This window comes from Heteronotia binoei, chromosome 3, assembly GCF_032191835.1.
Source record: "Heteronotia binoei isolate CCM8104 ecotype False Entrance Well chromosome 3, APGP_CSIRO_Hbin_v1, whole genome shotgun sequence".
Classification (NCBI taxonomy): domain Eukaryota; kingdom Metazoa; phylum Chordata; class Lepidosauria; order Squamata; family Gekkonidae; genus Heteronotia; species Heteronotia binoei.
The window spans coordinates 156,117,144-156,143,246 of NC_083225.1; the positions used below are offsets into that span (position 1 = coordinate 156,117,144).

Genomic DNA, 26,103 nt, shown 5'->3' on the forward strand with positions numbered 1-26,103 from the left:
CAGCTGACCACCTATCATCCACCCCTGTACCTCCCATCTCCTAAGGGCTCAAGGTAGTCCTTATAACCTGTGACCCAGCTCCCCACAGGTGTGCATCTAGCAGTACCCCATTCCTGCTGTTTAGATGCATCCCCGATTCCTGATCAGTTGAGGGTCCCTTTCCCCTAGTCCTCGTTTGTTGCCATTGGAGCCTTCCTTGAAGACTACGATCGGTAATTATCACCCTATTTGTCCATCCTCTATGCATTTCTCTCTTTTTTTATTAGGACTGTATGTGTGTTGTATGTATTCATTACCTTGTATGTGTGTTCTATATTTTTCTACAATAAAATTTTAATTGTTTTACTTAATTAGTGTCCTTGGTAAATTTAAGCAATAATTTCTGGAAGTGGAATCCTGTATACATAGATTCTAGATCCTTTTTAAGCCATAGGTGCTCACTTGTCAATTCTCCAATCTCGTTTTGAGGGCATTTTGGCTTACAGGGGGTAAGGTCCTTTCCAGGGCTGTTTTGGCCTTTGAGGGAGGACTTATTGGGGCCAGCCCTGTTAGCAACCAATGGGCAGGGGCGCGCTGTGGTTTTTGCCACCCCAGGCATCTGCCCCACCCACGCCCCCGTCCCTGCCCTTTAAAAGGGGGGGAGGGAGGTGGAGCTGTTTCTGCCACCAGGCAAAAACAGCTACTTTGCCTCCCCCTCCAATTTAAAGACCCCTGTCGATCAGCTGATCAGCGAGGGTCTTTAAATGGTGGGGAAGGGGTCTGGCTGTGCAGTCTCTTTCCTCCACCTGAGTGTTGGGTGAAGGAAAGAGCTGGCGTGAGGCCTCATCCTCACTCTCAAGCTGCCTTTCTTGCAGGGGAGGCAGCCCGGAAGCGAGGCTGAGCCACCTCTTTCCTCTGCCCGAGTGTCTGGCAGGGGAAGGAGCCGGTGCATGGCCTCATCCTTGCTCTCGGGCTTCCTTTCCTGCAGGGAAAGCAGGACTTATTGGGGCCAGCTCTGACATGGGGGGAAGCGCCGCCTGTAGGCTATGTGGCACCCTAGGCAGCCACCTACATGGCCTATTCCCATACGCCTGGTCTGCCAATGGGTGACAATACCACCTGACCTGCATAACTCACTTAGGCTTGGTTGCTTAGTATTCAGAGTAGGGGCTGGGAGACCCAGGTTTGAATACCTATCTTGCTGTAGAAACTCACTGGATAATTTTTGGCCAGTCATACTTTCAGCCTAACCTAACTCTCAGTGTTGAGGGTAAAAAAGAGAGGAGATTAATATAAACTGCTTTGGTTTCCACTGTGGAAAAAAGCAGGCTATAAATGAATAAATAATATAACCATAGACTGGGAGCAGATAAAACGAAGGTTGGTGAAACTGTCTGACCCTGCCTTCCTAATCAACAATTGAGAACCTGTTCTAGAAATATGTTTTTAAAAACTGTTCCTACAATCCTTAATGCTCTTACAAGGGAACAAGTCCATTGAATGACATCTACTTCTGAATAACATATTTAAGATTGTGCTGTATATCCTGCAAATAAAAATATTTAAGGAGCACTGTTTAACCAGGAGAAAAGGCTGCAGCTTCCGCAATGAAAACAGACAGTGGTTTAGAACAGGGGTGGCCAACGGGAGCTCTCCAGATGTTTTTTTGCCTACAACTCCCATCAGCCCCAGCCATTGGTCATGCTGGCTGGGGCTGATGGGAGTTGTAGGCAAAAAACATCTGGAGAGCTCCCATTGGCCACCCCTGGTTTAGAAGAAAACACTGCCGATTTCAGTAAAGCTGCTAGGGGGAAAAAAGACATATTTGGATTTGTCTACATGGGGGTAAAGTGTAGATGACTGGGAAAGACAATGGCATACCATCCCAAAGTCTGCCATGAAAACACTGTGATGCAATGTCACCCCTGAGTCAGAAACAACTTGTGCTTGCACAGGGGTCTACCTTTACCTTTTTATACTTCTGATTCTGATGTGGTTTTTGGTGGTTGCAAATTTTGGCATCATAGAAGTGGAATGGTCCGCAGATGAAGAACAGCCCAGATTAAGATTTTGCACTGCACTTATTTTTAAACTGGAGAGCCAGTTTGGTGTAGTGGTTAAGTGTGCGGACTCTTATCTGGGAGAACCGGGTTTGATTCCCCACTCCTCCACTTGCACCTGCTAGCATGGCCTTGGGTCAGCCATAGCTCTGGCAGAGGTTGTCCTTGAAAGGGCAGCTGCTGTGAGAGCCCTCTCCAGCCCCACCCACCTCACAGCGTGTCTGTTGTGGGGGAGGAAGGTAAAGGAGATTGTGAGCCGCTCTTTGGAGTGGAGGGCGGGATATAAATCCAATATCTTCTTATCTTCTTCTTCTTCTTTTATCTTGCACTTTTAAAAAAAGTCCCTTGATATTATTCATAGTAGGATAAACCTTCATAGATGCGCTAGTTTGCCCTCTGTGAAGATCTAAAGAGATGGGGGGGGTGCATTCAGGATTATCAACAGTCGGGAGAAAAGAAAAGTACTGTCTCTTTAACATATGGCATTATTTCCATATGGTGTTATTTACTTCCCTGTCATGAAAAGCTTCACCTGCCCAATTTGACACATTAAACCTCTACCAGAGAAACATTTTTTCCCTCCAGACTGTTGGCAACTCTAATACTGGCACATGGTTTGATTGCACAGTTTATTCATTCTTTGCAAATTGAGTTAGCAAACTGATAGAAACAAAGGATAGGCCATCCCAAAACTATTAGCTCTGTACATGTTTCTGCAAGTTCCAAAACACTGTATGGTAATGTTTTGCTAATGTAGAACGTGGCAACATAACCACTATTTTCCATAGTCATATATATGACTTTCCCCCAGCTTAGGTAAATTTCAGTGAGCAAGCATCTGTTATAAAATGATGGGTCTGTAGTGTTGCGGGTGACTTAAACTGCACCAGACTGCATTTCCTAAGCAAACTGGCTAGCCACATCTGTTGTCCTTGCTCAGAAACAAGGAAAAGGCTGCCATCTAGCTTCAAAATACTGTTCAATCTCTCAAGAGATAAAAACTACATTAGAAAAATACACATTTCGGCGAACACTGTTTTGAGACAAATATGGATCTGGGAACCCAGCTCCCTGTTTCTGCTCTGTAAAGTGGCAGGGACACCATTTACAGGGCAAAAGTGGTGCTGGGTACTCAACCCTTTGGTGTTTGCTTGCAGGGTTGCCAACAAGCCTGGAGAAAAATGTCCTACTCATTATGTGCACATGGCCTACTGAAGCTTTCCATGGCACAAAGATAAATAACCATTTAAGCCTCTAAAAGGACATGGCATTTCCCCCCTCCAGTTTGGCAACCCTAAGCTTGAGAACCTGTTCCAGAAATAACTCTACAATCTGTCCAACCCTGGCTTCCTAATCCTTACTCATGCCCCTCAGTGCTTTTTCCAGTGCTTTCCCATTTATGTCCTCCCAGGAGTGCACATGCAAATATGAAGATCAAGACGGGTAGCTGTGTTAGTCTGCCTGTAGCAGTAGAAAAGAGTGAGTGTCCAGTAGCAACTGAAAGGCTTAACAAAGTCTGTGGTAGGGTATAAGCTTTCATGAGTCACTGCTCACTTCGTCAGATCATTCTTTTCTAGGGATATTAGACCCCCTACTGCTAAATCTCCAAGGGAAACAAATGTCCTTGTAATTTCATCATCTTGCTGTAGGCCAGGTCGCAAATGATTATGTAATTTGCCTGTTGTTCCCAGGTGAACACAGAAAATGGTCTGCGTAAGCCTTTCCCACTCTTGTAATCCAAAACTTTTATTATGTTGTAGCATTAGTCATCTACTGACTCACAACACCTTTTTCCTTGTTGTATTCATCACTGCTACTCCTTTATGTTTGGGCAAGGTTTTTGTCCCACATGACAAGCCGTGATTGAACTAGTGCAGCATTTCCCTGGAAATTCTACTCTTTGGTTATATCTCTATTTATATTCTAAACAAAATTTTGGGACAACAACAAAGGTTGCTAGCTTCAGATCTTGGAATTATTCCTGTACCTTTCATGTAAAACAAATACAGGAGGGTTACCAACCTCAAGGTGAGGCCTGGAGTTCTTCTGGAATTACAACTAATCTCCCAAACTAATCTCCCATCAAAACAATTTGGAAAGTCCAGTTTATGTAGAATGCCAGCTATTATCAAGAGATAGAAGGAGCACTAATTATTCACATCCTGCAAACACTTTACTGCTACTGGGTCAGTTTAAGGTATTAGTTATCATGGTCATGGTCCCTCAAAACTGCAAGATTGCTTCTCCCTCTTGGTTCCACCACTACAGCATTGCTCATCAGCACAGGTTCTTCTGCAAGTGCTACACTGCAAATGAGGAAAATCAACAACTGCCCATACAGTGCCTTTTCTGTTGTGGCCCCCTGACTGAAGAGGTCAAGAAGGCTCCCACTCTCCTGGCTTTCTGCAAACTATAAGAAAATAATTATTCAAGAGGGCTTTTCTGCACATGTAATTAGGGTTGCATTGTACAAAACAACTGCTGTAGTTATTAAGGACTGTGGGCTAGACGTGACTCTGTGCAGCTTGCTAAGCCTTGGATCCTGCTATGGAAATCTGCACCATTTAATGTGTCATGCTGATACTTCCACTTTGCTTCAGGTCTGTTTTTAGATTTCTGGTTGGCTCTACAACCCTAATCCTATTGCACTGTTTATTAAATGCCCCATCTGTTGACTGATTTGACTCACTCTGTGTAAATCACCTTGAGTCCAAGTGAAAAAGGTAGACTATAAATAACATAAAACAAACAAATCCCCTTGAGGAACTGGCAGCTTTTGAGGGCCGATTCTGTGGCATCACATCCCCACTAAAGTCATCTCCTCCCCAAACTCTTCCCTCTGGAAATCTCCAGGAATTTCCCATGCCAGAATTGACAATCCAAGTCCAGTGATACCTTACAGAACAAACTTAGTTAGAGGCACCTTTAAAGAGCAGTGCGGAATGTTATAAGCAGCTGGTTCAAAGGAGAATTTGTTGAAAATGAAATTCCAGTGGCACCTGATCCTCACACCACATAGTCTGAGGTAAAAGCGACTCAGCACTGGATGCTGCACTATGCAATAATTGGTTCCTGAGTGGGAAGGAAAAGCTAGAATGTGATTGATTCAAACAGTTCAATGTCCACCTAGACTAATATGTGATTCTCATTTTGACATGACATGTCAGCGCTTGCAGGTGATGCTAGGCTTGCCAATAGGTCTAGAGGAAAGATGTCTTGTCCTCTGAACAGAATTGTAATTAGTGAAATTGGCAGCTGAAGCTCTTCATGCTGAGGAGGTAAATAAAACCACCTGGTAAATAACATTTATTAAGCCTCTGTTAAACAGACTGGACATTTTTTCATCAGCTGGCAACCTGAATCCTGAGCCAAATCTTCTTCCTCTGCAGGGTTAGCAGGATTGTTGTCCTAAGCAGGTCTACTCAGCCTATGGGGCTTACTTCCAGGATAGTGATTTCAGGACTGTAAACTAATGGTCTTGAGAGCTTGAGCAAGCCAGTTTCATCATCCTATTTTTGGTTTATTCTGTCTTTTTATTAAGCATTCAAGTGCCCACAGCAGTCTTTGCCAGATCCACACGTATGTGTTTTCTTCTTTTTTTGATTTTCCAATTGACATTTCTGTATACCCATATGCATAAACAACTAACTTGCTGCTGTGTGACTCACTTTCACTGCCCTATAGTCAACACTTGCTATTAGGAGTGAACATAAGAACATAAGAGAAGCCATGTTGGATCAGGCCAATGGCCCATCCAGTCCAACACTCTGTGTCACACAGTGGCAAAAATTTTTATATACACACACACACTGTGGCTAATAGCCACTGATGGACCTCTGCTCCATAGTTGTTCAGGCAGTCCTACAAAGAGGGTTGCCAGCCGCCAATAGAAAAATGTCCTGTCCCTTTAAACAGATGTTCTTTAGGAGGTGATGTTATTCCCTCCCTGCCAGGAAAAGCTTCAGCTGCCCAATCCCACATATTAAACCTCTATTAAAGAGAAAGGATATTTTTCTCCTGGCCTGTTGGCACCTCCTACAAGCACCACCTACAAGCATGGCGCCAAGGCCAATTGTTACCTTTCCCTGCACTGGTATACAAATATTTACTGAAAACGAACCAGTACCAAGCCTAAGAACACCCTCTTGGGGTGAGGGCCATTAAAAATGGGTCTTACACCCACATGGACCTACTTTGAATTGCTTCTATGGCTTGTGAGACTTTACCTTCATAAATTGATGCTTATCCCCTTCTTAAAAGCTATCTAAGTTAGTGGCCAGCACTACATTCAGCAGCTGTGTACTCCATAAATTCCATTTTCATATTTTTAGAATTGATGTTACAAAATTTATACCCCACATTCCTGCCCACATAAGTAGGTTTTTACCAGCAATGCAGGGAAGCGGGGGGTGGGGGGGGGAGATGTCCTGTTCCTTAAGATGGGTTGCCTGGTCTGTTTTGGAAAATACCTGGAAGATTTTGGGGTGGATCTGGGAGAGGGTGGGGTTTGGGGAGGGGCTTCAGCATGGTACAATGCCATAGAGTTCACTCTTCAAAGCAGCCATTTTCTCCATGGGAGCTGATTTCTTCCAGCTGGAAGTCAGTTGGCAACCCTATGAGGCTTCACAGGTGTTATTTATCTCTGAGTTAATGCTAGTTATCTCTGCTCCAGGAACAGCTTCCGCTGATCATTTCCACACAGAAACCTACCATTAAAAGGGTAGGCTACTGTTCTCTAGGCTTCTTGGTAAGCTCAAGAGCCACCAAGGCAGCTAACAAATTAAAACATGCATAATAAAAGAACATATTAACAAAAACATTAAAACCAACCAAAAACACAGTAAAACAATTAAAACGGGAGCCTGAAATATATACAAAAACATAAAAACAACAAATCAAACCTATGCCCATAATTACTCATTGGGGTGAAGAAGCTGCTCCCGAATGCCAGAAATCAACGAAGGAACCGCGTCATCTCCCTACTTTCTGTGACAGTCCCCATAGCTTTCCCTTTAAATAATCTGAGATTATTGGCTATGGACCTACGATTCATTTGGCCGTGATTCATTCATCCTTCCAACAATTCGACTTTGCAGGCCACTGAACTTGGGAAAAACAGCCACCTGCAGCTTCCACACAAACAAGTATTGCCCGGAGTTCGTGCAAGAGAAAGCCCAACCCCGTTCACATTAGATCGGACCCGAAGCACAACACGTCCGCCCTCCCTCCTGGTCGCTTCTCCTTTAAGAGGCAACCGCGGCTGAAGAAGCGCCCGACGCCAAGTAGCCGGAGCCGAGAGATTGGAGCGCCCCCTGGCGACAGAACCGGCCCAGGAAAGCCCAGAAGCTTCCAGTGGGAAGAAGCGACACAGCGAGAGGCGGGCGGCTGCCACGTCATGTGACGTAGCGTGGGCCTCAGCAACAACTGCAGGACCAGCGGCGGTGGTGGCAGCAGCAGCCGCAGCAGCCGGGGGGTCTTGGCTCCGCTTCGCAGAGGTTGCGAGGTCTGTGGTGTTTGGTTTCTGTGAGTGAAGCAGGTCGGGAGGAAGAGGAAGGCGAACTTCTAGAAAGAGGGTCGGGGGCCTCCAGCAGTCTGGGAAACTTCTTTGTGGCCTTTCCGCACTTTTAATCTTCCCCGTCCCCTGGGAGAATCTGAAAATGCACTCTGTGTACGCTCAGAAGCACCTTCTTCGCCGCCACTACGGGTGGTGAAGCGATGTTAAAAGCAGCTTCAGGGGTTGGTGAAACCAGGCTTCAGTTCAGCGACATACTGGGAATGTTTCTCTTCGGTGGGTGAGCAAACAATACAGTAGCCAAATTGTGGGAAGAGGGCTGGTGCGCAATTCACCTGTTCAGTGGTAGTTGCTGGGAACTGGATGCGCTGCTCATTAGTTATAAATCTCTTACAACCCGAACTTTTGCAGCTTTTCTCAGGAGTAAGCCAGTTTGTACATACTCCGGGTATGCTGGTTTGCAGCCTTGTGTTCCCATTCGTACTGTGTTTCCACTAACGTGAGTCCCATTACGTTTAGCAAAACTTGCTCCCAAATCAGCATGCATAAAGCTACAACTTTGATAGCCTTTTTGGTGACGCCCCCAAGGAAAGCTGTTGCTCATCTCCTTATCAGATAAGATACCGTTTAGCTGTTTTTTTTCTAGGAGATTTTCCATCAGTCGATAGCGTGTGGGTGGTGGTGGTGGAAGACTTCAGGTTCCACTATTACTGTCTGGGTGCATCTCTGCCTACCCAGCTAGATAAGAGGATGAACTTTAGAGCCCTAGAACTAGCCAGAATCTGCCATAAGCTCATGACTCGGCTCCTCTCTCACGTGCCTTGTTGCCTTTTTTCCCCGTTTTGCTGCTAGCTCTGTTGTATGTTGATTACTGTTAAGAGCCAGTCTAGAGCCTGGGTGCACAGAGAGCTCTCTGTCCTGGAACATCACGAGTTTACAATGGCATGGCAGTGTTCCCATCCCCGAACCATTTTTATAGATTTGAAAGCTAGCATTCCTCATGGCTTTCACTGACCTATTTATTGAATGCTACTGTAGGTGACTTCCTAAGCTCCTCTGATGTTGGTTGGTCACTACCCTTTTTATTGAGGGGTATAACTGCTTTGAAAATAAGGTTGCATTTTAGGTGCACTTGCAAACAAACCGCTTGTGTCCTGTTAAACTAGATGGAACTTGCTTCTAAGTGAAATTTGCTTAGGATTCTGCTTCACAGCTGAATGCTTATATTACAATGTGTGTCTCCAACTGTGCTCTCATTCCTTCTTGTTTAGCTAAGGAGCTACCATCATATAAAAGAACTAACTCTTAGATTACCATTTGCAGTCATAGTTCAACAAAATCTTGGGATAAAGTTTTTGTGGTCTGTTTCGCTTTAGGTGCATTGTTGAAATGCCCTGCTATAACCCCCACTTGAGGCTCAGCTCAGTCGCATGGTTAGTGTGCTGGACTAGGTCTGAGGAGATATTGGCTCAGATCCTCACTCAGTCACATGACTCACAGGGTGACTTTCGGCCAGTCTTCATCTGTCAGCCTAACCTACCTCACAGGGTTGTTAGATAAAATGGAGGAGGGGAGAAACATGTACTTCTCTCTGGGCTCTTTGAAAGGACAGGACAAAAATGTGATTAATAGTCATAGAAAAATAATATGCCTAGAAGAGTTTTGCACTGCTGCCTGAAGTGATACCTTCCGGGGCCAGTTTTATTGCTTGGTTCTGCTAATGATATAAAGCTCCCATAAGTTTTTCAGTAAGAGGTTAGCCTGTCAAACAGCCTGAAACAGACACAACTTTCGGGGGTGGTGGTGTTGGTTAACTTTAAGGGCAATTTGCGAGGATATTGAGTGGCTTGTGTGGGATTAAATGGAATGTATCAGTATCAGGTTTAGACATGTCATAAAGATGAGTGTTTTGTTAAGATTATGCATACATAAACAACAGCAACAGGACTCCTTAACTAAATCCATAAACTGTGGCTAATGAGGGTCCAAAATCCAGTGTAAGGAGGAAGGTCCATTTGAACTGGAAAAAATTTCCACAGGCTTCTGACTTTGCTCAGTGAAGTGGTAGGATAGAGATAGACTCCACACTGGTATCTCTTTTGGTCTGCCTGTTTCCTAGCAATTTCAGATTGCTAGATGTGTTTATTGAAGACTGTTTCTTATGTGCAACCTTACAGCATCACTGAGTGTTTGCATTCATATATTATTGGCATCCAGTCCGTAGGTGTCACCTAACTGAAGTGTCCTTTTCTGCTTTATGTCTCCAGTTACACTCATGCTGTGTTCCAGTTTGCAGTAATGGAACAAGAACAGGATCCAGCTATGCAAGAAAATGCCAACATCAAGGCAATCAGAGAAGAATACAGGAAGGCTTTTGTGTTTGTTAATAAAGGCCTGAACACAGATGAGTTGGGAAAGAAGGAAGAAGCAAGGAATTATTACAAGCAGGGGATTGACCACTTGGTTAAGGGAGTCAATATTCCTTCCCAGGGTCCAGCATGCACAGGACCCCTGTGGGATGATGTCAGGCAGATGCAGCAGAAAATGAGAGAAACCCTACAAAATGTTCGTGCTCGACTGAGTGTGCTAGATGAGAATGCACAGCCCAATCCCATGGCAGTGAGTGCCTCTGCAGAAGTACCTAGATTATATCCATCAGTCCCTGCTAAAGAAAAGCCCACAAGGCCTCCTGTACCTAATTCATTGAAATCGCCATCGTCGCCACCTGCGGAAGGGGCAAATGTTGAATCTACAGGCCCAGACCAAGTTGCTGGGAAGAGTCCTTCCTCTTCAATGGCTCTGCCCCTTGAAGCACCCCCTGCTTATACCCCTGAGGCCACTGATGGACACTATACCGTGTCCTATGGAACAGAATATGGGGAGTTCCCATCTGTGGGAGACAACTTCTACAACAAGAACATGCAGCCGCCTCCTGTTCAGAATTTTGGAGTGGATGCAGATGAGCTGATCCTTATTCCACATGGGGTGCAGATATTCTATGTGACACCTGATGGGCAAGTTAGCGCTCCTTCATATCCAGGATACCTTCGGATTGTGAAGTTCTTGGACTGTGAGGAAGCACGGGCCCAGAGTCATCCCCCTGCTTTTCTTCAGGTAACACCTAGAATGTGCTTTGACTGCAGCAGTCTCAGTTTGGGACCCAGTGTGGTGTAGCCATTAGAGTTTTGGGCTAGGATCTGGGAGACCCAAGTTTGACTTCTTGTTCTGCCATGGAAGCTTGCTGGGTGACCTTGTGCCAGTCACAGAGCCTAGCCTACTTCACAAGTTTGTTTTGAGGATAAAATGGGGGAGAAGAGAACACCGTAAATTGCTTTGGGTTCCCATTGTGGAGAATTTAAAAAAAGGTAAAGATTATCCCCTGTGCAAGTACCAGTCGTTTCCAACTCTGGGGTGATGTTGCTTTTACAATGTGTTCACGGCAGACTTTTTACAGGGTGGTTTGTCATTGCCTTCCCCAGTCATCTACACTTTCCCTCCAGCAAGCTGGGTATTCATTTTACCGACCTTGGAAGTATGGAAGGCTGAGTCAACCTGGAGCCAGCTACCTGAACCCAGCTTCTGCCAGGATCGAACTCAGACTGCAGTACTGCAGCTTTACCACTCTGCACCGCGGGGCTCTATTGTGAAAAATAGCAGGGTATCAATGAAGTAAATAATAAATCCATGAGGTAGCCAGTAGTTGATCAGGAAACAAAAGACTTTGACTGATTTCGCACTCACCTTATGCTGTTCTCATGTTTGTCTTCTCAGCGTGGCTAACTTCCAATTTCCCACTATCTGCGCCAGGGCTGCAGCAAAGATCGGTGTTTTTGTTCAGCAAATGGAAACTGATTTTTAGCGGTTTCCATTTGCTGCATGAAAACGCCAATGCTTGCTGCAGCCTCAGTTCAGATAGTGGGAAATCGGAAGGTAGCCACTCTGAGAAGACGAACGTGAGAGCGGCTTAAGGTGAGTGTGAAATCGGTCTTCGTGTTCTCCTTGTTCTGCACTGGAACAGTGGCTTTCAAACTCCTCTTCAGGATATCCTGGATTTCTTGGAAAACTGCTTTAGATTCTTCAGTGAGAAGTTCAGTAATTCTGGACAGATTTCACTGAAAATTGGTTTCCATTGTCAGGGAGAAAAAACCCTGTCAGTACTAATATACAATTCAGTTAATGCAGGGCAGCAGATCAGGACAGCTGGCCTAGCCAATGTCCTTTTCAAACTTGGTGTGAAACTTATAAAGTGGTCCAGCATCCTGTCCAGTGTCTAGATTCAGCAGCAGAAGTCTTCTTCAGCTGCTGAAATTTATGTTGGGTTATCAGATTACTGTTAGGAAAAAATATTTTGGCTCTTTCATAGAGGCTCAGAGTTCCAAAGACTTGAGAAGATGGTGGTTGTTTTTCCTCCCAAAAAGGCCATTATAACTTTTCCATTTTTTTTAAGTAGAGTTTCTTCATGCAGTGATGTATCACACAGTGGTTCCTTAGAAATCTGTGTAAAATCTATGCAGCCATTTGTACGCATCAAGGGATGCTCATGCTATATGAGCTAATGTGGATGATCTGGTGACCATGGTAGGACTGGAACATAGCAACTTCATCATCTACTGTATATGTACTTTATTAGTTTCTTTGAAACTAATGCCCAGTAATTTCAATAGGCAGAAGAAATTGGGCCATGGTCATGAGCTGGTATTTGAATCACAAAGGAGTCTTAGCACCGATGTTGTCATTAAGTGCTTTTGAAACTCTGTTTTGTACAACAAAAACTACATCTTGTACAAAGCTGAAAATATCTATGCAAATGTGGCTTGTGAGCCCCTTTGACAATAACATATCAAAACACTGTAGGCAGATAGACCAGTTTACATCTCTTGAGTTTGTTTATACCTAGCCATGTTTGCTGATCCTCTAGTCTGTCACTGAAATGGCAAAACCATAATTCTTAATGCATGACTCACTGAAAATGACAGCAATCAGTTAAAATTGTCTTTCTCTGGGTATCTCTCTTCCAGGTTTGTGACTGGATATATCCTCTGATGTGCTCTCATTCGCCTGTTCTCTCCTGCAGCAGTGGAGTGTACATGTTCCCTGACGTGATGTCACAGGTGCCAGGATCCTACGTGGGAGTAGTGTTATCTTCAGAGCTCCCAGCTGCTGTCAGAGAACTGTTTGAAGATCTGCTGAAGCAAATGTCTGACCTTAGAGTGCAGGTAAATGCCAGCATTAGATCATTGTCTGGCAGAATGATTTAAAATAAGATACAAGTATCACAGGGTGACGCTGGTGAGAGGTTACATAGTCTGGGTTCCTGGAGCACCAAAAATGAATGAAAGTATCACCAATGCACAGAATTCCCTTAGGAATGTAGAACATGACTCATTTTGAGGTGGAAATTTGAGAATACGTTTCCAGGGTGGAGTGCTGGGAAGGTGTCCTAGGAACTACTGGGGAATTAGTACTGCAGCTTCTGGAGATGAGGGGGGAGAAATATACTGACAAGCTGGTTGCTGGAACTTGCGTATGGGATAGACAAAACAAAGTTACTATGAGTGTGGAAAATAAAGTTAAGACATGGTAACTTGAAAGACAGCAGGATCCCTGGCTACTCATTAATTTTTATAGAGGAAAAAAGTATTGTAAGATCTATGAATTTAACAAAGAAAATTCTACATGAGGTAGGTGGGAAATCTAGCTGGTAAAATCTATAAGAAGCAAGTTCGCTGCTAAAAATCTGCATTATAACTCAAAAGGTTAACACAGCTTGCAAATTTTTAAAAGAATCCTCTGTCGTTTTAATGTAATAAAATTAGCATTAACCTGAATAGGTTTGTTATATCTACCACAGAGTAGGCAATATAATTATGAACAACCTGATCCTGCAACTAGTTGTTGGTAAAAATCATGTTAATGCATGAATTCACTTGCATGCCATTCTTAAGAGTCTGCTTTTTGATAACCTATTACTGCACAGCAGTGTGGAACAAATTTCTTGTTGAGATATAGAATTTGTGAATCTATTAATGCCCTTGATATGATGTCACAGGTTCCAGCATCCCATGAGGGAATAGGTTTACCATCATGCACAGGATTTTACAAAGAGCTTTTTGAGGATCTGTTAAAACAGAGATCTGATCTCAGAGTCCAGGTAAACTTTAGGGCTGCACCAGCAGTGGTGAAGATTTTTACTGAGTTGACATGTTATTTTAAAGCAACAAATGTTTCCTTTGTGGTGGTGGTGGTAAGTGTTGTCCAGTCACAGCTGACTTATGGTGACCCCAAGAGATGAACAGAGGTAGTTTTCCATTGCCTACCTCTGCATAGCAACCAGACTTCCTTAGCGGTGTCCCATCCAAATACTAACCAGGGCCAAGCCTGTGTTATCTTCTGGTGAGATCAGGCTAGCCTGGGCTTGCCTTTGTGCTCTGTCACTTATTTATTATGAAATGTACATGGCCACAACTAGCAAAAACCATTAAAAACATGAATATCTTGTGCATATTGCTAAAAAGTATGTCGGGAAAGCTGTTTCTTGAATGGGTGCTGAATGTTAAATGTACATAACTAGAAGAGATTCTTTAAAATGTCAAGAGTGTATTGAACTTAGAATATATATCATCTATACTTTTATTCTGCCCTACCTTCCAAGGAGATCAGGATGGCATGAATAGTTCTTTCCTATGTTTTGTCCTTGCATCAGTTCTGTGAGTTAAGTTAGGCTGCAAGTATGTGACTGACCCAGGTGTGACTTTTGCTCCACATTGGCTTGAAGAGTTGGGTACAAATTGTGAGACATGAGTCTAAGGTGTAGTTGAGTTTTCATCCAGCCCTTTTTTCCTTTTTGATTAATGGTGACAACATATACCCAGTTCAGAACTATTAACTAGATCTGTTTGTACATACTTGAACAAACATATTTGAGGAAGATGTACCATTCAGGTCCTGTCAGCAGTTGACAAATTGTGACTGCTGATTGTTGGTGCTGTTTGTTAATAATGCTTTCTATTTCCAAAGTAATTTAAAGCTACTTTCTAAAAACTTATGAGGCAGGAGCAGACTGGGAAGTGAAAGTGGCCCCAGAGCAAGCCAAGTTGAGTAGCCCTTGTGGCAAACCAGTGCTGCAGGAGTCGCTTGGCAGTGCCAAACAGTGGGTATCAGCTTGCTCAGGGCTTTCTGCTGAAAACTGGCAGCAGTATAGGAAAAGGCAGTTGGTAAGCTGACTCCCTACCAGTGTTCCCTCTAAGCTGAATTAGTGTGAGCTAACTCACAGATTTTTAACCTCCAGCTCACACATTTTTGTTTTAGCTCAGGAAAGATGACCCCAGAGCACACTAATTTATGCAGCAGCTCACAACTTTAATGCCGCTAGCTAATAACTTTAATGCCAGTGGCTCACAAAGTAGTGTGGGGTCTTCTTGAGACTTGCAGAAGGAAGACTGTGCACAGTTGCTGTTAAGCTAACTATATACAAGGCTTATTTACAATATTTATACAGACTGACAAAGTGCTTCGCCAACACATCCACTATACACACACCACACTTAGCACAGGCATATAGTACATTTATACAATTCAGTATCCAATCAGCTTAGTGCTGAGTCACTAAGCACTACCCCATTACATCATCTTGGCGGATGCAACCTGGAGCAATGCCAGCTTGTTCAGCTGTCATGTAGATCATCTAGACCTAGCTGTGGCCTGTAGACTGGATATACTGACAATGGGATGCCTTTCATTGTTGGTCAATGGCATTTTGTTTGTTGTTGCCATACCCATAAACACGGTGCTTGGCACTGTACAAGGGGTTAATCCCTGCCCAGAGGAGTTTACAGTAAAGAGGGGAATAAGGTAGCAGAAGCAGGGGTAAACAGGAGGAGAGTGTGTATTCATTCCATTTACTTGTGCTTAGACTTAGTTTCAGTGGGGAAGGAGGCCTAAAGGGTTGTAGCTTAGAGTTTTCAGTAAGGGGCTCTTTTTTATACTTACTGTTTATCAAACAAATTCTGCACAATGTATTTTATTTATCAAATGTTTGGAAACTTATCAGAATGGGGAACAGCATCTTAGAGAGCAATTTTAAACAGGTCTGCTCAGATCAGGTGTATTTTGTGGGGCTTACTCCCAGGAAAGTGTTCTTAGGATTGCTTTGTTACTCTTGTGAACTGCAAATAGTAATACAATTAAGAACCCTACCAGTTATGCATTGAAGTCCATGGCTGGCAGAGTTTGCTGTATCACCAAATACCTATTCCTGTTACACTGTGATTTACTTAAGGAGCTTATAGAGAGATTAATCAATGTTCTATATATACTCAGAAACTAATATTTGGCTCCTGATCCTTTTATGAGTAAAGGCTATTTTTAATGGGAATGCACAAGATAGGAAGTCAGCCAAGCATGTGGAGGGGGTTGGAGTTGTATGAAATCTCTGTTCATTTTTCTACTAGATAGTGTATGTTAAAAGTAGATTTCAAATGTCATGTTACATTGGAATAAAAAAGATCCCCCTAGACTGAGCATTCTGAAGCAAGAGCTTCATGCCTCTTGCTCCAGAGAAGTTTCTTTTTGGAAAGACTAATCTTTTTTGTTGGAATTGACACTGGAATGCTGCCTGAAATATGGTTGGAGTGACTATATAAAACTGTGGCACAGCTGCTTGGGTTCATTACTCTATCCCCTCAAACAGTTATTAACTTATCTAATTACCTTTGTGGTGCAGCCTTTTAAACTCTGCTCCGATGCCTAATCACCAATGCTAAATCTTCAGGTGGCCTTTCTAGCAAAGGTGTTCTTCACATGTTGATCTTGGTCCTGTTGCTTGCGATGCTAATATACAAAAATTCATCACAAGACACTAATACACTTTTGTTACATGTACATTTGAGAGGGAAAAAAAAATCTCTGAAGGAGTAGATTTCCATTGCATGCTCCAGTCTCAGCTTTCTGAATAATAGAGTCTAATGCCAGACAACCTGTCTTAAATACTGAATTCATTTTTATTTTTCAAAAAAACTTCATAGCCTACCATCAACAGTGGTTTACAAAGCCCTGTTTGTGCTGACACTGTAACAATTAAAACATGGATAGCAGCAATCAAATAAAAATACTTACTGCTCATTACAAGTTTCGAGCTCCTCCCCTTTAAAAAGAGCAGCCAGTGGGCCAAGGGGGAAATTCTCCTGATCTCCATAGGAAAGCTGTAACAGAGTGCTGGGGCCATAGCTGAAAAATGACTTAAGATCATTTAACTGTACTTCACTGTAATTTGGTGTCTAGGAGTTTGGTTTTCTGTAAAGAGAAAAAAAGGGGGGAAACCTGATAGTCATAGTACAGATATCTGTAGGAGGGCGTGTTTTCCTCTAAGACTTGCTTTTAACTTCATTTTTGATCTTGCTGCTTTCTGGGTTGTGTCCTCCTTTAGCCAGCTGAGGCTTCAAGTGATGTGATCAACCTCCGCCAGACTGTGCATATTCAACCAGCACCTGAAGAGGAGGGAGCAAGAGCAATACCTGAATGGAGTGAGAAAGTTGCCCATGGAATCTTAACAGGTACTTACATTTGACGGCTAATTACCTTTGTGGTTGACAGCTACCAGCCTACATGCTCTTATGTGGTTTGTTGCCAATGCCTGAACTACTGTTGCCTCTGATCTGAAAATACCTGTCTTATGATGTTGTTTTAATTCTTGGTATGTGGTTTTAATTTTAATGCTGTTTTTATTGTAAGCCGCCTTGAGCAGCGTATAAATCGAAAAATTAGATTAAAATTAAATCTAGTATCCTGAAATCATTACAGTTAATCCATTTCTGGTTCTTCACACTTCTAGAACAGAACTGTTTGAAGATTGTATAGGGACATATATAGTTTTTAAAAAATGTGCATAGTCTGTGTTCTCTGAGATGTATATTGCTGGATCCCACTGAAAATCTCTGCTAACAAAAGGGGTTTCTGTCACTTCTCTCTTCCACTTCTCTCTTGCTACAGCAGTTCAAAATGTTCCTTGGAATGCTGCTCCTGTGGGATAGTGGAGCCCTGTGAACAGCATGGGGAGGTAGAGAGTAAGAGGTCTACAAGTGCAAGGCAGAAGCCACCGAAAATTGTTACCCCCCCCCCCCCCACACACACACAAACACAGCTTTTCCTCAGCAGAAATTTCCTTTGGTTCAGTTCCCTGATTAATTTTTCCCCTCTTGTATGGGAGTCAGCTTGAGTATTCTGTTTGGTGCACAGGATAATAAATGTTCAATAAATGTGTTCTGTTCATGGGCAATTCAACACTATAATTGGTGATTGCTATCATTGTAGTTTACTTGCACTGAAAGTTAGCCAGCTTGTTGAGCTGCTTAGAAAGAGTAGCAACAGTTCCTGAGTGGCTTGGTGCTCTCTCTGGGGACAGCATAGTGTTCCATGCTAATCTTTTTGATCATTGTGGCCTAGGGCAGGAAGACAATTTAAAAAAATGTGAATTTTTAAATTAGTTAGCATATTAATGATAATAGCATTCATTTTAGCTTGTACTTTCAACATCTTCCAGAAGTTCACAAGAAATGGTAATGTTATTGAAGATAATACTGAGATAAAATAATGTCTGCCAAATTGAGTTCCAGCAAGCAAAGGGCAACTCAAAACATGAGTTATATCCAAAAGATATAGTGGTTTGGCTAAAATTGAAGAACGGCAGTTAAATAACTGTACAGCGTCTCTTGAATGCACCTCCATACATAGCATTCGTTGTGTGCATCTGAGCCATGTAGGCTGGTCAGAGGGTTTCTTGGATTCCCATGAAGATCCTAATGGCATATATGCAACCTACTGATCCACCTGGTCAGGCCCCCACAAGCTTAGAATCCATCTACATGTTATGCAAACTAAGGTGGTGGTTCTGGCCTCTGATGCTTCAGGCTGTGGGTTGGGAGACAGTTTATTAATATCCACCCACAAAAAAACCTTACTGCTTGTAATAAATGTACCAGTCTCTCCAGTTGCATTTGTTTATTCCATATAGAGAACATTTTCCATGGGAAGGGATCAAAAGAGATACAACACACAGAAACGCACACCCAATCTGAAGCAGTATGGTCCAGCACGGTCCCGCATTTGACTGTTTACTTCTTCAGATTAGTTTCTGAAACTGCCTGATACAACCATATGAGCACTCAACTCCTTTCTAGGCACAGATAGCCTTTGTTCCAGAGTGCTCTTAAGCAGTGCTCCTGATGGCTATGGTGTCAGCCTTTCTGTAGACCAAAAAAAAAAGTGCACACTTCTTGCTTGGTCGGGTGGTGATAGAGTGCTGTTGTAGTTGTGCCGTGTGGTTACTTCTGTCCCAGAATATATGGGAGAGAAAGCATGCCCTGCTACTAATGCCAGGTGTGATTGCAAGTCTCATTTTATTATTACATTTTCATTCCATCCTTAACCCAAAAGAGTTTAGACTGGAACTTCTACCTTCCCCCCCCCCCCACACCCACACCATTCTTGCAACAGCCTTGTAAAGTAGGTTAAGCTGGTCTTCAGGCCACCCAGTAGACCGGTATTCTAGCGGGGAGAGCAGTGCCTGCTCTATGGCACCAGCCAGGAGGATGCCTTGCATTGGGGGAAGAAGCTGGAGCTCTACTCCTGAGATTAAGGCAAGATTTCCTATCACGACTTTTCCAGGTCTGCCTGCAAGAAGAGGGATTTTGCTTCAATGAGATGAATGGGAGGGAGGAAACAGTATGTTCTCCCCCCACCCCAAAAAAACCCAACAACATTGTGTCTGAGAAGATGTTTTTCAGAGAGCAATTTCTTGACTTTGCTACTGCAACATTCAAATTCATTAATTCTTTGGTGTCCCAAAGGAGCCTCTTGGGTGAGCTGGGGTCTGGTCAAAGGAGCCGAATATACTGGAAAAGCAATCCACGCAGGAGCTTCTAAACTGCGAGAACACATTCAGCCGGAGGAAAAACCTGTGCAAGTCAACCCAACTGTATCAAAGGGGCTCCAAGTAGCAAAGCATGCTACAGGAGGGGCAGTAAAAGTCAGCCAGTTCTTAGGTAAGATGTGTGCATCTACATGTAAAAAGGACTTGGTTCACTCTGTAGATGGTATCATTTTTTTTTCCAAGTATTTCTGACTGGCAGAAACTAAACAAGGAAACTGCTGTTCATACCTATAATGGGAGAACCTAACTGGTTGCTCTGGCAAGCTCTGTAGTTGGATTCCATAGTTAGTTGAAAACCCTGAGATCCTTTAGTGTCTTAACTCAAGTTTCCATTGAAAGAGTTAATAGGTTATTATGGTATGGTCCATTTTTCAGCCTTAAACAAAAGAGAAGGATGCAGGTAGTTCATTTGACTTTGTCTTAAAAGGTACTTCACAGGTGGTTGGGTGCAAGTGGCAGCAAATTGCATCAATACTACTAGGCTGTTTGTCCAGTTCCCAACAAGAGTTGGAGTCCATAGTTCTTGGCTAATAAATAGCTAAAGTTTTGATTGAAATTGCTGGCTCATTTTTCCTACCCTGCATCAAGCAGTTGTAGTTTAGATGCTGTAGTTGACATATTATGATGGAAGGGAAAAAGATCCCTGCTCATACTGAAATATTCCAAATAGGGGAATTCTGGGTATCTTTAAAAGACATAGACCTGTTCAGAATGTGATCTGGGTTATCCTCCATCATTATCGGGCTGCTGTAAGAACCAATGGAAATACTTCTGCAGTTTCTCAGCTGCTCCCTCCACCATGGAAAATGATTGAGGGGTTGAGCTATGAACGTTTAATTGTTTGATGGGCTTTGACAGATTTCAGTGATTTAACAAAAACATCCTGTGTAAATGCAAGTTATTTTCTGTTTTAGTTGAAAGTGTGTGTTCTATTGCGAGTTGTGTTGGAAGAGAGTTAGCCCCTCATGTCAAGAAGCATGGAAGCAAACTGGTTCCAGATGCCCTTAAGAAAGACAAAGATGGGAAATCTACTTTGGATGGAGCTCTAGTAGTAGCTGCAAGCGGAGTTCAAGGTAACACAAACATAATTCTGCTTTGCTGTGTTCTATGCCCTGCTTCTTTTCCCCTGCTAACTTGATTTTGCTTGCAGGGTTTTCCACAATCTGGCTTGGTTTGGAAGGTGCTGCAAAGTGCATCGCTAAAAGTGTGTCTCAAGAGACGGTTCAGACTGTCAAGCACAAGTAAGTTCACTTTTCCCCCCATCTGCTGTGCAGTTGGTTATGCATGAGTATCGGCCAAGATTCAGTGCCAGAAGTGAACTTGACTGGGCAAACAGTGCTTGCAGAGAGGTGGGAAGAGGGGAGGGTCCAGAACCACTTCTGCTACTATTATCTCTTCCTCTCTTTCCATGGGATTATGACAGCTCTGCTTTTAATTGCCCAGAGTTGTTACTGTTACAGCCAATGTTCCCTCTAAACTGCAGAGTCTTGTGAGCAAAAATTCTACTTTGTGAACTACTGGTATTAAAGTTATGAGCTACTGCACAAATTAGTGTGTTCTGGGGTCATCCTTCCTGAGCTAAGACAAAAATGTGTTAGCTGGAGGCTAAAAATCTGTGAGCTAGCTCATGCTAACTCAGTTTAGAGGGAGCACTGGTTACAACTAGTTCATCTATGACACGGTATCCATTTTAGTTAATGGACACCAGCGACATGTTTGTTTGCTTCATTTATACTCCACCTTTCTTCCCAGTGGGGACCCAAAGCAGCTTACATCCATCTCTTCTTCTCCATTCTGTCCTTGCAACAACCCTGTGAGGTAGGTTAGGCTGAGAGTGTGGGACTGGACCAAAGTCATTCGGCAAGCTTCTAAGGCAGAGTGGGCATTTGAACTTGAGACTCTCAGATCCTAGTCTGACACTCTTAGAATCAGCATGATGAAGTGGTGAATTATACCACCAAATAAATGTTCCCTGTCTGTTTGTTTGTTCTGAGATATAACCTAGTTAGGTTATTGCTTGCTGCTTCCTTTCAGAGCTTGAAGGTGTATCTGTTTCCATGCAAGGGGTGAGCTGAGTGAAGAAACATCTCTGTATGCTACGCCTAGGCGGGGAGGGCGGGATAGAAATAAAAGTTATTATTATTATTATTATTATTTATATGCTTAGGGTTGCCAGCTCTGAGTTGGGAAATTCATAGAGATTTTAGTGGTGGTGCCTGAGGAGGGCGGGCAGGGTTTGAAGAGGGGAGGGGTCTCAGCTGGCTATAATGCCACAGAAGAATCCAGCTCTCAGTCATTTTCTTCAGGGAACTGATCTCCATAACATGAAGACCCATTGTAATTCCAGGAGATCTCCACCCACCACCTGGAGACTGGCAATTCTATATATACCTACCAATAGTTCACAAGTAATGCTTGGATATTACGGATTATAGATAGGTTCAGGTTTAAGTTGCAAAAAGAAATTAAAAGGAGGCAGCAATAGCTGTGTTTCATGCCCTTCTTACAAGTGAAAGTAGCAGCTAATATGAGTAGAGGTCTGGAAATAGCAAGTTGGCTTGTAGTGGTGCAGAATTAATTGAAGAAAAGATAAATGAGGCTTTAGTAATAAGTTGCATTATAGTGTTTTCCGTTGGAATGGGTGGAAAAGTGGGACATTTGGGAAGTGAAGCCTGCCAGTTTGGAAGTTGGATTAAAATCTTTTGCTTAGCTTATAAAGCTGCCTCCTTACCAAGGATTCTCCTACTGAAATTCACACCACATCTATTTCATGTGGGAATAATGGTACATCTCGGTAAATGTAAGTATTTCTCCCTGGAGAAGCTGAAGGATACCTCTGTTTCTAAAATGTTAATTTTTGTTCTTATTTTTAGATTTAAAAATAGGAAAAATGGAGATCAGCTTTCAGTGGCCACTAAGAGTGAAAAGCAATAAGTAACTTGCAGTTATATACCACTAACCTGTATTCAGATAACTTTGAGGATTCACTCCATCTCTTACATAATACTGTCTTGTGCTTCTATAAAATCCTCTATCAACTTCATCTAGCAGACTGTTAGATGGACAGTGGACAAATTTTCAAGAGAAGGCCACATCAAAAGACTATTTATACAAGATACTTGGCTTGTTTGCTCACGTGTTTATTACTTTCCTGTCAGCATAACTGATCACAAATTTTAGATTTAGTCAGTGGTGCATTATATATTCCTGTAGATACTGGACAGGATTTTTTTTTACTTTTGCTCTCACATGTTCATACTAGCTACATGACAGAAATGTTTGAACAAGAAATGAGGTAATAAAAAATGCCTTGTACTATGATTTGCTTTAAACCTGGAAGAGCCAGTTCAGAGTTTAATCCTAAATTTAGGATATTAACATGGGTTGAGAAATCAGACAAAAGTAATGCTAACCCATAAATAATTTATGGCAGAATGGTTATAAACTCAAAATATATTCTAGCAATGTCTCTGACATTATATTGTAGTTGAGTGCAAAAGCTATTTTCGAGATGGTGTGAATACTCTTACTGTTACATTTGGCAATGCATGAATCAAGCATTGCAGTTATTTCTGCTTCTTAGTGTTGGTGTTAATAGCTTATTATAACATTAATGAAACTAATCAAATTGAAAATGTTTTGCTGCTTACTATCCAGCCAATGATTGACTTGCTGTGATTGGCAAATTAATATTAATTATAAGGCTGCTGCTCTGTTAGCCAGCAATTTAAGGCATATATTGTTTTTGCCACTTGCTTCAGTATGTTTTCTGAAATATTTATAGACAACAGCTGACTCTTGGTAGATTTCTTGACTACCAGCAACAGTAAGTGGCCTTTACAGGAAAGCATTTAATATTTTGGCTTTAAAGTGTGATCTGTCACCCTGCAAGGTCAGCAAGCAATAGCTTCAAAACCTCTGTACTACTAGCATTGAGAAGCTAGCTACTAAACATAGAGCAAATTTTAGGATTTAATTAACCAAATAAAATTTGGCATTCTGCAGAACTGATTTCGTTTCTTATTTGAGATTTTAGGACGTTTGTATTTCTAGTATGAATCTTTAAACCTTGTTTGAGTAGTTTTGTAATTTACATAAATGGAATTCCAGTGGTCTATGATGGATCCTAGCATTTAAAACACTTTCCCTAGTATACAGCAGACCGGTGCTGAAATGCTCATTCTTCACTGTTGAAACTTAATTGAGATTTAGCTCTGTACAGAACCATTTCAGAAGCAACATAAATCTTGTTCACAGTGTGGTATAAGCATTTGTTTAGAGTAATGTACCACCAAAGAATAACAATTTCTGAAGTAGGGGGATTGGGGATTTAATTTCATCCGAGACAGATTAGCAGCCCTGTGAAATTGTATTCTTCAATTGTCCTTTTTCTGTGCCGCTCAAACCTTTTGCTGGGAAGACTGGCTGGAATGTTGTTTTAGAGTCTTACTTGCTTTTTTCCGATTTCTACAGAATGAAGATTGAACAGGCCATTGGGAGTGGGTGTCTGTGCAGTTTTTCCATAGCAGTACAGAAATGCTATCTTCTCCACTTACGTGTTCCTTATTTACATTAAAGGTATGGGGATGATGCTGGCCGTGCAACAGACAATGCAATGAATTCTGCCATCAATGTGGGTGTGACGGCTTTTAATATCGACAATATTGGTATCAAAGCCATAGTGAAGAAAACTGCAAAGGAGACTGGCCATGCAGTACTGGATGAATACAAAATTATAGAAAAGGGGAAGAAAAAAGATGGACAGTGATGACTGCTTTGGATGAATTTCCTGAAGCCTTAAAAGTGGTGTAATTTATTTAAAAAGAAATGAACTATTAACAGATATTCCTCTTTATTTTTCTAACTCTAATACTTCTCTGGATTAATTCTCAAAACTTTTTTTTTAAGGAATCTCTTCTGGAATGAATATTTCAGGTACCATCTCAGTATTCCTGTAAGAAATGGAAATACATTGGCATTGTCACTAAATTTCCATAAGAGGAAGGCTCTCAAACTTTTTTCAATAGTATTAGAGTTTAGACCTGTGTATAGTGAAACTATTTTTATAACCTTATTTATAGGTAAAAAATATCAGGAATAATTAATAGCATAAATGGTTGTTGAGATAAAGTCTGATCAAACTGTATGCACTACTTCTGGTTTACACAAACCCCACTAGCTAAACTAATAAGCTCCTTTGGAAATAGTATAGTCTTTTCAAATATAGTTTCTGTTAAATTCATATTTAGTTCTCTTCACTTGCAACAAACCAAAGATTTAAGTATTGCTATTTCTCCAGTTAGAGTTACACAAAGTTAACCAAACTGCAAAATCCTGAACTTCTCTGGAGTTGACAGTTCTCTCCTGTTTTGATGGGCAAACCTAATCCACTTGTAAATTGGCCTTATCCAGCCTGATTGTGGAAGAGGGTTTTTTGGCTTTAATGATGCTAAAGCTGCACTAGAGAGAACGGTATGCTCAGCAGAAAAGCTTTAATCTCTATGCTGCAGGTTTGATCTAGGTCACTTAATCTTAGTTGAGAGGCCTCTCTAACACAAGTGGAAATTACTGTTCTGTGTCTGGTGTGTGGTACATTGCATACAGTTAAATATTTAGTGTGTTCTACAGCTAATATAAAAAAATCAGTTGTTGTTAATATGGGATTCAATAAACCTTGCTGTAGTTTGATGTGGGTTCATTTAGAGCTTTCACCGATGCCAAATGTTGGGGTATTGTTTGGAACTGATTGAGCTTTCTTATATGAATATAAGACTACAAATAAACTTAAAATTAAGTTTGCTGTTGCTTGCATTTTTATTTGCATACAATCCCATTGAGTGATGTTGGAAGGGAACTGAGAGACACATGCTTTCATTTTGCATATGTGGGATAATTGGGATTCTTATGTCCATGGAGCTGTATCATCTCTTGGTTCCTAATTTTGGCCCTGGGACTTTTACAACTGGCAGGCAGGTTGTTCTGGTAGGCACAGTGATGGGGTAAGCTATTCTTGTTGAATTGCTGCTTCTCAGGTCAGCAAAGGCACACAGCTGATGCAGCATGTTTAAAAAATGCCTACTTCATTTACATGTTAGAAATCCTGTGACTAATCTTTTAAAATCTTGTGGCATTAGAAAATGACTGTTCTATCACACACCCTTCTTGTTTGTTCTTTCGGCCTGTGTTGTAACAGAACCTTAATCTACAAAGAAACCTGGATGCAAGATAACAATGCTGTTGTTTTTACATGTTACTGCTAAAAAAATGAGGCAACTACTTCCTTACTGAACTTTTTAAAAATGAATTTTAATTTTTTTCAAAATGATAAAAACTAGCAGGAAAATATTAAAGAGTACACAACAATATACAAACAACTAGGAAAAAAGGTAAAAAAGAGGAAATATAGAAATATAAGAGAAGCTTCTGATTTTCTCTACAGCAACCAAAGGTAATATTACACTTACTCCATAGTTATATATATTTTTCCACCATTATCAATTATCTAATACTCCCCTTAATCATTGTATCCACACATTGCTCTTTTCTGAATCATGCAAAAAGTCTATAAAGGGTTTCCAGTTGTCAATAAAAGTAGAAATTGTCTTAAGTCAGAACAGTAAGTTTAG

At 41.9% G+C, this 26,103-nt stretch overlaps 1 protein-coding gene across 5 annotated transcripts; it reads left to right on the forward strand.

Moving 5' to 3' along the window:
* Positions 1–7,255: 7,255 nt before the first annotated feature.
* On the forward strand, positions 7,256–25,271 carry SPART (spartin). 5 transcript variants are annotated; one of them, XM_060234681.1, is made up of 9 exons: positions 7,256–7,542; positions 9,819–10,665; positions 12,570–12,767; positions 13,601–13,702; positions 16,976–17,102; positions 19,395–19,589; positions 20,392–20,550; positions 20,628–20,718; positions 24,056–25,271. In XM_060234681.1, exons 2-9 carry the CDS (start codon positions 9,850–9,852, stop codon positions 24,243–24,245), a joined length of 1,878 nt encoding a protein of 625 aa, XP_060090664.1. In that variant the 5' UTR covers positions 7,256–7,542; positions 9,819–9,849; the 3' UTR covers positions 24,246–25,271. The 5 variants fall into 5 exon arrangements, with proteins under 5 accessions (XP_060090664.1, XP_060090666.1, XP_060090667.1 ...); XM_060234683.1 differs by having other exon boundaries at positions 7,314–7,562; XM_060234682.1 differs by having other exon boundaries at positions 7,331–7,827.
* The last annotated feature ends 832 nt before the right edge of the window (positions 25,272–26,103 follow it).